The 14,576-nt window shown below is 39.8% G+C and overlaps 1 protein-coding gene across 2 annotated transcripts in view; it reads left to right on the forward strand.

Annotated features, from left to right (window-relative positions):
* The window catches only part of LOC111328243 (uncharacterized), a 53,347-nt gene that overhangs the window by 9,375 nt on the left and 29,396 nt on the right, over window positions 1-14,576 (forward strand). For both annotated transcript variants that reach the window (XM_088742066.1, XM_088742068.1), the window contains exons 7-13: window positions 43-464; window positions 927-1,114; window positions 1,836-2,013; window positions 2,976-3,332; window positions 10,619-10,793; window positions 11,488-11,711; window positions 13,304-14,100. In XM_088742066.1, the coding sequence (XP_088598192.1) occupies window positions 43-464; window positions 927-1,114; window positions 1,836-2,013; window positions 2,976-3,332; window positions 10,619-10,793; window positions 11,488-11,711; window positions 13,304-14,100 (2,341 nt within the window). The remainder of the gene's footprint in view (window positions 1-42; window positions 465-926; window positions 1,115-1,835; window positions 2,014-2,975; window positions 3,333-10,618; window positions 10,794-11,487; window positions 11,712-13,303; window positions 14,101-14,576) is intronic.

The following is a 14,576-nucleotide window of genomic DNA, read 5'->3' on the forward strand; positions in this document are numbered from 1 at the left end:
AATCATTTTCTCTTCTTTTGTGTCCTTTTTTTCTTTTGTAAGGTTCTGTCTCGAAGCAGTCTGATCTAACTACAAAACTCAACCAGATGCAAGAGATGGTCCGACAGAAAAACATGGTCGAAGTAAAACTAAGCCAACAACTGCAGGAGACTAAGAAAGAACTCGAGAAGGAAAGAGAAAATTACAGAGTTCAGGTGCAGGACAGAGAAGCCCGTGAACGCGCGCTGGAACTCAGCAAAAGACAGCTTGAACAGCAATTGACAGCGGTGGACAGAGAGAACGACGAGACCGTTCAGGAGCTGAACTTGTTACAGGAGAGACTTCAGGAGAGAATACGGGTGGAAGGTGAACTGAGAGAAGAGAAAAACAAACTGCTGAATGTGATCAAGGAGAAAGACGCCGAACTGGTCAAGGAGAGGGGAGAGCTAACGGACAGACTCCAACAACACGAGCAAGTTATTGAGGTAAATATTTCTTCTCTTACCATGCATTGGGTATTGGTGGGGTGGGGTATGTAGGATAAATAACAAATTATTGAAATTATTTTAGAGACCTGAAAATTTATCGGAATTTTTTAAAAAGTCTCCTGTGTTTTTCTAACATGCAACAAGTTGAGTGAGGTAAATAGTTGAGTGAAATCTTCCTTCGATAGTTCTATGTATGTTAATCTTCTCGTCCAAAACGTTTTGTAAGAGCGACTGGAGGAGTTCGAGTATGGAAAATGAAAACGACGGTATGGTTGAAGTCTGGACTTTCTCACTTAGATACATTTAGTACCCCTTTTACCCGAAAATTACCTTTAGCGCATCTTTTGCATCCTTCCTTTTCACGATGTTGTGAATGGGTATTTTGAGAGAATTGAGGTTACCTTCTTTGCTTCGCACTCTGTCAAGTTAAATTTTTTTATTTCTATTCTTGCCACGCAGGAGTTGCGTGACAGGATCTCGACCTCGGACTCAGTCTCCGATGATGTGCAGGACGCGTTCGGTCGTCAGTTACTGGTGCTGCAGAGTCAAAGAGATTCGCTGTTACAGCAGCTTGAACAACAAAAGAAGGACCGCAACTCTTTTGTGGACGTTTTGGAGGAGAAGAACGCTTTAGAGGATAGTTTAAGGTAAATGAGCGGAATGTTTAGTAACCTAATCAGTGTAGGTTCCTCATGTCCGTTGTTGGACCCACAGGATTACATACTTCCTTTTGACTTCCACCTTAATAAACAAAATCAAAGCGACCGGTCTGAGGCCCGTTCCTCAACAAAAAGTCGCGGTACTTAACAGGACCGTAAAGCTGTTCTGTTTTCATTCAAGATGGTAATTGAATGAAAGAAAGATTTTATCTGTATCAGGAAAAATCAAGGAGAAGCTTTCAAGAATCGGTATTTCTGGCAACCGCGCTCAAGTTCTTTTTTCCTGATTGAATCGTGCTACTAGAGACCTTAAGCAACCACGACGACGACGACAACGAGAACGTGGAAAAACAATAGATCTAATTGGCAGAACAATAGCCCAGCACGTGCGTTTTGAAACTTTGTACATTTCTTAGCCGTTCTATGCAAAACAACAACATGAAATCGCCAAAATTTGCGTCGTCTGCGAACCGAAACTGCGACGGCAAATTAATTTAATTTCCATTTGGAACTCAACGCTACTTCTACACGTCATGCTGAAGTTGAGCTGTGGCGCCGTATGAGACAGTAAGCTCCTGCAGCCATTTTTAAAATTCTGACTAAGAGTAGAAATTCATTTTTTAATCGAAGTCTTCCTTGGCGTTGACGTAGCCGTCCTGACTGCTTAAGGTCCCTAATTCTTTAAAATCGGTCTTTTCTTGTTCTATAGACTTGAGAGAGAACGTCTGTCCGAGAAGCTTCGCCAGAAGGAAGTACTGGAGCGAGAACTGAACCGAGAGAGAGCTGCTCTACAGGAGCAGTTGATCAAGCAGGCCAAACTGAACGAGATCATTAGGCAGAAAGATCTGTTTGAGAAAGAACTCAGGAGGGAAAAGAACGAACTGCAGGTAACTTATGAAAGTTCATATCTTTATGTGGATGATTATTGCACAGTCTATAGCAAAGCAAACTAAGTTGTGGTTACACTGGCTAGGTTTGCCCTGAAAAGGATTGTCGATTTTGCCCGAAGTCATCTATTGATACAGATTACTTGACTTGAATTGACAGACTTGACTTGGTTTTGTGGTAGACGCTATCTCCAAGTAGTTAACCCGCTGAACTCCGGATGGAGTAATGCAGGCTCTAGCATTTCGAGATATTTTGTTGTGTATTTAGTCATTTAACTCTCTTTCTTACCCCCAACCCTACCCCCCTCCATTTCCCAGGGGTAAGCGAAAGTTGACAAATTGTAGAGGTGTTATCTCCAATAACTAAGCATCCAGCATTGAACTCTCATGTCATCTCATGCCGTGAAACTTGGGTGTGCTCTGAATTTTTCACTTGGCTTATACCACCTCACCCTCCCCTTCCTCCCCCCCCCCCCCCCAATGGCTGTGATTTAAGTCGGACCTAGTTTGTTAACTATAAGTTTTAATTAAAAACTGGATCATTGGATAATGCAATTCAAGACTTTTTATTGGTTTAGCCATTATGGTATATGAGCCAGTATACCATAATCTAATATCTGTACATTGTAACATCTGGTTTCTTCTTACAAAATAAAGTCGAGAAGATTTGTCTAATATCTTGGGGGCGTTTTTTTTTTAATAAAACAATTATTCCACTCGCACTTGTTGGATATGAGATGATTATGGCCAACTCGGCGCTACGCGCCTCGTTGGCTATCTATCATCTCATATCCAACGAGCGCTTGTGGAATAATTGTTACTTATTTTCTTTCGGACTATATGAAGTACCATATGATAAACTGCGACACGACTCTAGCACTTATTAGATCTTCAAAATATTGCCTTGAGAGAAAAATTAAAAAAAAAAAAAGGCTTTACTGTCAGAGGTATATTTCTCGCAGGCTGAACTGGAAGCGATTGAGTCGAAACTGCTCGATAAAGAAGAGTTGCTGTTACACGAGAAAGAACGCCTCGAGGAGGAAATGAGACAAAAAGAACAACAACTACAGGAGTGGGAACACGAGTTCCATCAGAAAGAGATGGAATTCCTCTCCAAAGAGGAATACATCCGAGAACAATACAACAGAAATCTATTAGAGACCCAGTCGGACTTAGAAAACCAGTACTCCGCCTCGATGCAACGCCTGCGGACCGATCTGGACGAGGATTACCAGCAGCAGTTGAGGAGACTGGAAGCTAGCTTGAACGATCATTATGGCGGCGAGATTGGTCAGCTTAAAGCCTTGCATCAGGAACAGGTGTTGTGGTGAAAACTGCTTTAAGTATCATAGTGATATCCGATGAATGTCAGTTTCTGGGCAACTGTGCACCTACTCCATCCTTAACCAGACATGAACCCTAACTTGACTATTATAGAGTTATGGGAGGGGCTGGTGCGCAGTTGCTCAGATACTGACATTGACCCGTATCATCATAACTATGGTTTCCAGTAGCGGATCTAGGGGAAGGACACGCACCCCCTCCCCCTTATTTTGGGTTAAAAAAAATAAACGGAGAGGGAAAAGTAGCCGGCAGGTGATGAAACACACATAAAAAAAAACGGTCCCCCTTCCCCTCTTAGGTCATAGTCTGGATCACATCTGCCACTGATATTTGTCACGTATTTTGAAGTTATCTTTAATCGTAGAAGCTTTTTTGTTTTACGTCTCCTGATTTCGTTAATTTACCAGGAGTTTGTTTTGCTTCCGTTTTCATAACAGAATTATGTCTGTGTTTACTTTAAAGTTTTGGTAGTGTTTATATAGAAATTAGAGAAAAGGGAAGGGTCATAGAAATCAGGTGGTGAATGCACTACATGGAAACAAACTGCGATCGCTTTTTGTCTGGTTAAAAAGAGAGAACCAACAGAGTCCCCAAAATGGATTTTGGGAGTCCCCAAAATGGAGTTTGGCAGCTACCAAGTTTGCTCTGTAAATGCTTGTATTTTGGTGGTGAAATTACCGCGCTCGCGCTAGCGGCGTTACCAAATATTTTCAGATATGTTATAATTGTTGCTGACTAGCTGTGGGTAATCTTGTAAAACTATGAGATTTTCCAGGTTTCGAGGTGCGGAAGGGTTTATCGCATAAAGAACTATTAATGTGTTAATAAGTAAAACGTATTGTTTGTTGTAACGGTGTAAGATAGATTATGTACATGTGTGGAGTTTCCTTTGTCTTGTCTGAGTGAACTAGGGCAGCCGCCTTCTTTTTTCTGATTGGTTTATTGAGTTTTCCCGCCGTTTGTGACCACCCGCGTTTGACGGCTGGCTTCTCAAGATATTCCTCGATTTTTTGTGCCTACCAAGCTTTCAAAAATATTCTGAATAAACTTTGTTTAATCGAGGGCATTTAGGTTATCAGCATGTTCGCTATTCGCGTGCATCGTTTTCTGGGAAGACGCGTGAAAGAGAAAAGAAAACCAATCTTAAAATTTTCTTTCGTGCATGGATGCCCTCGTTGACTCAGGTGACAGCTTGAATTGAATAGCAAAGACTATCAAATATGGTTAATTAAAATTCAGAGTTGAGAATTCAAATACAGAATAATATAAGCTGAATATTTTTGCACGGACAAAAAAGAATAGAAGTATGTGCCTTACGTAGTAAAAGAATTATAAACAAATAGATGCGTTGTTTCGGTTTAGGAATTTTTGGAATTTTCATATAGGAAATGAAGAATTTTAGAGGAGAATACCTGGTCTTGTAAATTGAATCATTGTATAACTTAAAGCAATATAAGATACCTTTTCTTAAACAATTAATCTTGAATAAGCGAATATTGCGAGATCAAACGAGAAATATTAATGTTTTTAAATAATTTGCTATCAAAGAGAAAATAAGAATTTTTTTATAATGGCGGTGAATTTTAATAAAGAAATATCTCCTGGAGAGAGGACTGAAAAGTTTCTTTGCTTCTGGCGTTGCCCTGGTTTCACTCAGACTGCGATAACACTGTTTTTCTGTAATTTCACCATTGCATGTTTTCAGTTCTCCGTCTTTTGTTTAACCGTAACTGCAAAGCGTTTTTTTGGATTTCCTGGCAGCCAGACTACTCAGTGTTTTTCAAAATGGCGGCGTTTACGGTGGAAATTGTAGAAATTTGAACACATCTTTTTTTCAATGGATAGATTACTCTTTGAAATCTGTTAACACTGCAAGCAGTAAATGTGACATATACCTTTTTATGGCGGTGGAAAGATAGATGATTTATTGAGCACGTTTCTCCTCAAACGAACGCAAACTGAAGTGGTCATTCTCGCGCGCTCCCCTCGCACGTTTAAGGTTAAGTAAAAGAGGATTGTGGAAGATGAAAGACAAAAGTTTTTCGCGATGAAAAGAGTAGTATGGCGAGGTCTCCGTAAATAGTACCATTCCCTTTTACCCCTCGTCGCATAAGAAAAGGCTGTTATGTTTTCAAGTAGTTGGTGTGAGATTGGCTTAAATAAAGTACCGTCTCTCCTTTTAACGCACCAACTTGAGTGTCTAGAAGGCCTGACTTAGGACACTTGTTAAAATTGTTGTCGTGATTTTTGCGAATTATTGCTGTCATGGCGATGTCCAATGAATCCCTGAATATTCTACGAAAATAACTTTGGCGATTTGATTTGTCTGTGACTTAAAAAACAAACAAACAAAATATTTCTTTGAATTTTAAGAATAAAACTGCTTTTGTTTATTTTCAAGAATTGGTTCGCGTGACAGCAATTTTCTGTCGAAAAATTGGGCGTGCGTTCTTTTCGCAACACCGAAGTTTCCCATTTTAAAAGTTTCGTACACCTTTAATTTGCGAATTAATTTGAAATGTGACTTTCAAATTTAAAATGAATTTTGTCGGTTCCATTCTCGATATGCATTGTTTCGCAGCGGACTACATTGTCGTGAATAATTACCAACGCCAGCTAAAATATTAACTCTTCTCATTTTAAACACCTTATTTGCTGAAAAACGTTTTTGTTTTGCAAAGTGTAAACAATAAGGTTTTTTTTGTCGTTCACAACAAAAGGGTCAGGCTTTTTCATCGTTACTCCGAGGGCACCGGTTGCCTGGATATACGTAACCGCTTTGTGGGAGTCAAAAACCAAACTCCCAGGCAAATATTGATGACAATATCCACCGGCCAGGCCAAACATTAATATCCGCTGAAAGCCGACACGTCTTGAGTCGAAGCTTTACGCCATGTCCTGTTGTGTTGCGAAGAAAACTCCCGACGCGACTGACGCCGGAAGAAAGCTAGAACCAGCTTACGGCGGTAGAACGAACTTTTTATTTTTCTAATGAAACGGCGGACCAATTACTTTTTTGATCGATCCGAATACTCATCTAAATGTGCTGTGCGTAATTTTTGTCATTCGCAAGCGATCTGTTCTTGACTCCGGTGACTCGGGTGAAGTTTACATATGGAATGGTGCGATCTGTCGCTTTGGCTCGTCAATTCGCTACTAGAGCGAGACTGTTTTAAGGTAAGAAATTTTCGGGTTTTTTTCTTTTTGTAAGCCTCGACGGAAAAGGTTTCTACTCCTAGCGTTTTATTTTTATTGTGATAGTTTATGTTAATATAGACGTAATTCAGTTTAGTAACCGATGTTGTTAGTGATATTACTCGTGCTTAATATATTTTTTTTTGTGTTACACACGAGCGAATCGTTAATACAATACTTTGCATTTTGGACTTATCACTTGACTCTAAATTTACTCGTTTTTCTAACGATTACTACAGAATATCACTAATCTCAACAAGATTGAACGTTAGAATTTGCTCTTTCTTCTTAATGTAATATTTATTCCGCATTTATGGAGAGTTTCGAGATTACTTTCTACCTGAAGGAATCGCAAGTCAGTTAAGCAACGAGAGAATTGCCTCAAGGTAGAACCGAATGAGTTCGTATCTCTTATTTTGTCCGTAGCGAATGTGAATTTATTACTTTTCGACTCGTTTCCCGGCCAACCAATCCAAATTGTCGAGAGAACGTACATCGCTGGTTACCCACCTGTTTTTAATTATGTAACGAATTTTGTGATTGGTTGACACGATTTATTCGGCCAAAATAGTGACCCGTCCGTTACTCGTCGTTTCGTGTCACACCATTTATTTACAGACGCCCTTTCAGCAATGTTTTGCTTCTTCGCCTTCCTTTTCGTTTATTTTTATTATTTTAATTTGTTTTTTACGCCAAATTGAAAATGTCGAAGAAGCTTGTTTCTTCTTCGGAAGTTTTCTTTGTTTTCTTCTTGTGTGAAAGAAGACACTCGTTTTCCATAGCTTTTCCGCAAGTAAACAAACCCATCAGAAAATGAAAAGTTTTAAATCTTTAATTTCCATCGCCCAGTCTCACCACATCATAGCCCTATTGGTTCTTGGCCATCGAAACATCAAGTGCGCCAAAACAGCAATTAACTGAAAAGGCGATAATTTCAGCGACGTACCGTTGCATTGGTTTTTGACCGACACAAACATTGTGTTTTACTCCTTGTGGATAAACTTCGCGCTAAACCTGAAATATACCTGGTAATGCTCACGTAAACAGTATAGTATATTTCATTTACGATGTTAATGTGAAAGCTCTTTCATTCCGATCTTTTGACATGTAAGTTTTGTTGGAATATTTGTAGATGTGCTAAAAATTTTCATTTTGTAGATTTGTTTTCGCTTTGCGATGGGCCGAAAAAATTAGAAATGCATGTTTCGAAAAAATTAAACTAATTTTTGTCATGTAACCTAACACACATAGTTAAGTTATTGGTTATTACTTCACTTTGCATACAGATGAACGTGCATTTTTTATTTCTTTGCGATCAAGATTTTTTTTGCGCGTTTTTCTCCCACCAGGTTACCATGAAACATTTTATCCACAGTTGAAAAATGAGAGCGTTCGACCAATTGCGATCCTCGATCGCTGCAGTACACGTAACAACATAAGCGAGTGGTATTTTATCGTTCTCCCTCGTCTATATGAGCAAATATCAATAATTTCGCTTAAGAAATCGAGGGTGTGCATTGAATAATCATCTTTGATTAATGACTACTTTCGAATATTTATTCCAGTGTTAATCTGTTGCCTTGAACATGCTTACTAGCGCGTGAAAGTGATTCGAACTGGCTTTCGATTAACGGCGAGCCATTGTTAAGCTGTAATTGCTTGTGTGACTGTTCGTTGTTTACATTGTCCGCAGCTATTTGTGTTTGTTCTCTTTGTTTCCTTTGTCCTTTTCATGTCATATTGAGTACCATTATTGTGGCTTTCGGTCGAAACTTAGCGTCCAAAAATATATACAAAGCAATTCAAATTGAGAAGGAGGTTGGTCCAATTAACAAGTGGAAGTGACACTCAGTTTCGGCAGGTGTATCGTAAGAGTATGTAGTGTAATAGTCACGTAGAAGACTTCAGTGCATGTGTATAATGCTTCCCAGCTTTGTATGCCGTCGAATCGGTCATGTAGTACCATCCCTTTAAAATACTGTTCTTGATGTCCTTGCTTCGCTCGCCACATTTTTTGTGTCTACTGCGCATACGCAGGTAGACACAGGGACGGAAAAAGTTTTTTTTTTTTTTTTTTTTACAGAGATGGGTAGCTATTGCATTCATATGTTCCCTGAGAACGTTTTCTAAAATTCATCACTCTGATTATTCTTTTGAAGAAGAAAAATTTAAGTTACAAATCTTCATAGTTAATTGCGGTTTACCGTTGACTTGCTTAAGATGTGTTTTTTTTTTTTTCTCGATTCCTGCAGACATGTTATTTATTTACATTTTTTTTATACGGTGATCCATTTTGTTAGAAAGCGGGACCCCTTCGCGTCGGAGATCATCAACCCAAAGCGGGGGCTGTAACTGAAACCTTAGGCTTGAGATATCATCGCATACAAGATCAGAATATTCTGCTGATATGTCATCGAAATAACGAGAAATAGTATCTCCAGGAAAACAACTTTAAGCTCCTTGGTCACGTTCGGGGTTCCTTATTGACACAGTGTTGCAATAAGAAAGTGATAATTTTTTAAAATTGATTAATTTTACTGTCAGGCAGAACCAACTTCTTACCTCATATTTACCCTTTTCTGGTCTTGCAAACAGGACTTTATTCTAAGACAATCTTTGGTATGTCCCGCAAGAAAAGAAAGGAAATTTCTTCGAAAATTTTTTTTGCGAAATTAGTGCTCTAAGTAAAGAAGGGGCAGATTTTAAACGAGACCAAGTTTCGAACGTGATGAATTTATTCAGCCCTTTTTAAGCGGTGCTCAAATTACAACAGATATGGCAAACATGTCAGCCTGCAGAAGAATTAACAACAGAGCAGTGAAGCATGGAGAAATATTGTTTCCAAAACATTCAGGGCCGTAGCTAGCATGAGGCAAGACGAGGCAATTGCCTCGTCTTAATTTTGGCCTTTTTTTAATTTTTTTCTTAAAGATTGACTTTCTGAAGAAAAATGCCACGGAAAATCCTTAAAAGAGCATTTGTAAACCCTAGATTTCAAAGTTTTTTGGGGGGCATGCCCCCAGACCCCTCTAGCGGCTCGCGTCTTCGGCGCTCGAAACTTGCCTCGTCTTGTTCTGAAATCTAGCTACAGGCCTGACATTCTTTTCACCTTTTTCAGCCTAACGTCAGTATGCATATTTATCACACTGTACTCATTTCCTAAGGTGTTGACAGGGAGAATTTGTTAAACAGTCAAGAGCCTCTTTAGTTGGTGATCTTTTCCTTTCTTTTCCTGACCTTACTGAGTGTGATTCAGGGGTGATATTGTAAGGAGAAACTAGATGCTGATCACTGTTAAGAGTCCAAGGGATAATCGTTAGTTTTAGTGCGCTGGTATTTTCAAGATTTATGGATCACACCTCAGGGTGGTGGACTTCTGTCAGTCCAGTTTCTTTCGGAAAAAAAAATTTCATTCTGAATACAAGTTCTTGCTTGTCTTGAAGTCCATTGCTTTTTGCAAGATAGAAATTGGATTGGATATCTGTTTATCCTCGAAAGAAGAGACGACGACAGAGATGTTCATACAATACTTTTATGAAGAATTTAGTAACGAAGATGCAAGTAACTGTCCAAAATTCGGATAGCCTTGTATTCTCCACATGACCCGTTTAAGTCAAGGCTTTTAAATTGTTAAAAACACCCCATTGGGGCCAATTAGAGTACGATCATTTGGTTTTATCAACTGAATTGATAATGTAAATTGGACACCGTCAAGAATTTCTAAAGCTGGCGTGTCGTCAAAGCGAATGTGAGTAAGGTCGACTGGAAGTTGTGACTTGCAAAATAGATATCTTTTCGATTAAATGACGGAAAAACACAACCCTTTTATCTTTAATTTAGTTTTAACATCTTTATATGAGTTGTTGATTTACAATTTTCCAGTTGTATTGTTTTCTATTTGGGATGAATAATTGCTGAGGTTGTGAACACCGTGCTTAAACAAACATACAACAATAGTTCCTGTCTGATGTTCTTTATTTACCCTGTCGGTAAACAAAGATAGCGTCGTCCATGCTTTCGGTCTAACTCGGGTTTCTTTCTGTGTTTCTTTCTGTTTCTTCTTCAGATAACACGGATGAATTCTGAGTTTGAGCAAAAACTTTGGGAGCTCAAGAACGAACTGGAATCGCAGCGTCTTCAACAAGTTGGAACGATGAAGAACGTGCTGGAGAGGCAACACTCGAAGGACATGTTGGAAATTGACGATGTTCATCAGCAGCAAATGGAAGGGCTGAAGGAAGGTAGGAAAATGGAAAATTTGTGTTTATCTTGGGAGAGAGAAATGAGCGAAGACCCCGCAATCTCGGACGTCGCGAAAACATTACAATCAGAAGAGTCAACTGAATGGACAAACTCTCTGACTGGTGGATGAACGTGGCGTTCTTAGCTCAAGAAAGATAGTAAAGTTTTAGCCCCATGTCGAATAGAGATAGACTTTTAAAGTCGTGTTTCAACGAGGGCGGGACAAAAAGAAAGCTGGCATCCCCAAAAACTCATTGTAAAGGTCATGCGAATAAAGGAAATGATCACCAATTTAAGAAGCTTCTGATTGTAACACAAATTCTCCTTGTCAGAGTCATAGGAATTGGAAAGAGAACAGAATGGAGAATATGAATGCTGATTATTAGGGTGTAAAGAGTTAAGGGTTGATCATCCTCAGACTGACGGTAAAATTGCGCTTAAAATAGCGTGACGGTGCGCATTTAGTAAACCCTTTAAGAGTGATTAATATGTAACTTCTCTCTACAATGTCCATACATTATCCAGCAAACTAGGTAACGAGATTACTCAAAGTCATCAGGTAAAAGTTGTCATCTTGATCTCACAGCATATTCTCGTAACCAATTTACAAGGAAATGTGTAGCAGACAAGGAAATGTGTAGCAGCTAAAGCGGCGAATTAGCAATCAGTTTTGTTTTTCTTTTCATCGTAAAGATCTTGACCAGCGGCACCAAGAGGTCGTGGGCGCTGTTCAGTTACACCTGGAAACTTCACATCACGACGAGTTGAATGAACTCACTGCCAGTTTCCTGGCCGAGACTGCTATCAAGGTCGAGACTGCCCGTCTGGAGACTGAGCATGATTGGCAACAAAAATTAGACGAAATGAAAGTAAAACACGTGTGTGAACTAGATGCAATGAATGAAAAGATAACACAAGTGAGTGATGAATTCAGCCTGAATATTTCTTCTCTTCTTTTTTTTTTTTTTTTTTCGTGATAATAGAGACTTGGTTTGACATTTGGGCGCATGACAGCGTGTACTCACGTGTACTCATAATGGTAAACTCTAGGCCCTTACTTTGTTCGATTTTCACCCATAATTTTTTAAAACATGCGAAATTTGCCTTGTGAAAGGCACGTTTAAAGCGAGTGAAAAGGTCATCCCTTCCACACAGTGTTTTCACATGCTTTTCAATTAGTTCTTGTAGCCCAGATATGAACAGCCTGGATTCACACAGGTGCTTACTGGCTACTGAACACCAATGACCCCGAATTTTAAACTAAGGTCTGAAACGGAGCGCCTGAGTATTTAGTTATAAGATTAACAGAACAAAACTACGACTTCGTTTCAAAACTTTCTTAAGTCTGTTGTTTAGAAGAACTGACAATTGTGTTTTCGAATTGTTGATACAAAAACCTTTCAGTAAATGGTTTGAACCCGGGGGTAACATGTGAAGGTGTAGTCTGATCGTCCGGGTGAGTGTAGTCCTGAGAAGGACTGTTGTCGGTGGTAGTGACTGACGTTTCGACAACCTGTGCGGAAGTCATCATCAGAGTCAAGTAAGTCACTTGACTCACTTGACTCAAGTGAGTCACTTGACTCACTCATCATCAGAGTCACTTGACTCTGATGATGACTTCCGCATAGGTTGTCGAAACGTCAGTCACTACCACCGACAACAGTCCTTCTCAGGACTACTCTCACCCGGACGATCAGACTACACCTTCACACAAAAACCTTTATTTGCACTTCTTTCTGAAGAGACTGTAAGTGAATTTTTATTAGGTGATAGAGTCTACATGGCTTCGAAATGTCATAGCTCTGTTTTGCTTATTTTTATCAAAACTCTCCTAACTTGGGGTTTTATTCACTCCTCCATCCCTTGTGTTGGCAGGGCTTGACACTAACTTTTCAACTTGCTATCCAAGTGGCTAGTGACAACTCAGATGTTACGACAATTTCAGTTTGTTTTACCAGCCAAAACTGAATTTCTACTAGTCTGTGGCTAGTTGGCTACCGTTAGTGTTGAGCCCTGGTTGCGTTGTCTCGTCCAGGTATTGGTTAAGTGCATATATTAGAATCACTCAGCTTAATCTAGCGTTACCAGGACCTCTCTAAACCTATGAGAAAAAAACCCACAAGAGAGTTTAACAAGTCGTTTTAATAAGAATTAGTATATACTAAAACAGTGGATAGCGTTGAAGGCGCGCTCTGATTGGCTAGTCAAACTCCGAATATCCTTTGCTATTTACCTCCGAGCAACTCGGGAAAAAATGGCGTCCCGGTTTGTATCCATGACAAGCGAAGAAATCACTCAAATCAATTTTTGGTGCTGTATATTATCTCAATGTTTTAGTATATACTAAAACAACTATTTACCTCAGTGTCAGTGGTTAGCAGTGGATATTTACCGAGCCGCTTCGCGGCTCGGTAAATATCCACCACTAACCACCTCCACTTCGGTGAATAGTTGTTAATTATTGTGATTAAAAGTTTGAATGCTCTTCTTTGTTGTCACTTTCTCGTAGCTTGAGAAAGACATGGATGAACTCAAGGAGAAGCAGGAATACGAATTGAGCGAAAAACTGTCCCAACAGGCAGACCAGTTTGAACAGAAACGGGAAAAAGAATTACAGGAAATCAGTGGAAAACATCAGGAAGGTTTGGATAACGAATTACAGCAAAACCTAACTGTTGCAGATGAAAAACACCAGAGTGAATTGAACGCATTGCGAAATGAACTTATGGAAGAGTTCCGGGAAAAACTCGAAGAAATGGAACAAACTCTAGGAGAACAACATGCACAGGAGCTGGAGGAGCTTCGGGAAGAACTGGAAAAGGAAAGATCCGAAGTTACAAATGCAGCTTTAGATGATCTGGGAAGAAGACATGCGGAAGAAGTAGAATTTATGAAGAACGAACAAGCGCAGCTGCTTGAACAGGCTACAGAAGCAAGGCGACGTTTGGAGAAGATTCACGAGGAAGAGATCCAAGAAATAAACGAACAAGTCAAACGCGAACACGAAAAGTTGTCAAGGATGAGAGAGGACTTAGAAGGAACGTACGATGACACAGCTAAAGAGCATGCGCAACAGCTAGAGAACGTGCGGGCGCAGCTGGAGCGGCAGCGTGGTGAGCTGAAGGCGACACACTTGTCGGAGCTGGAGAGTTTGAAGACGGAGTTCGAGAGGCGGCTAGTTGAAGCTGATCAGAAGCACGTCGAGGAGGTAGAGAGGCTCAGATCGGGGCTGGAGCAGGAGAAGATGGAGAGGGAGTTAGAGCATGTGAGGGAACTCGAAAAACTTGCGGAAGATATGGAGAGAAGGTAATATGCATGAAAAAAAAAATAGTTATAAGAAAAGGATACGTTCAGGTGTAGTGTTATGGTCGGTGTATCATGATATCAAAACCTAAGAGAAATTTTGAAATATCCACGAAAAATGAGAAAGGCCGTTAGAAATAACGGGGCCTATGATTTATTTACGAAAGTCTCACAAATAGAGATAGCGTGCATGAAAGAAAAAGACTCGCATGCTTTTCAGAGTTGGTGGTAACCTTATGTTCGATACTTTTGCTCAAAAGCTAATCAAAGGCAATCCAGAAGTAACAGTCAATCAAGGTTTTTATTCTCCCGTGAGTTTTTCGCTGTAACCCTTTGAGTCTCGGAGTGTTTCATTGTTTAAAAAGACACACGAGCGTGGAAACACGCCTGGTGTTTCATTGTTTTAATATGACGTGCGAAAGTTGAAAACTCAACGAGAAATGGCATTGTCTTTTTGTCATCCTAGTAGCTCGTTAAGT

Source organism: Stylophora pistillata, chromosome 12 (assembly GCF_964205215.1).
Source record: "Stylophora pistillata chromosome 12, jaStyPist1.2, whole genome shotgun sequence".
Classification (NCBI taxonomy): Eukaryota; Metazoa; Cnidaria; class Anthozoa; order Scleractinia; family Pocilloporidae; genus Stylophora; species Stylophora pistillata.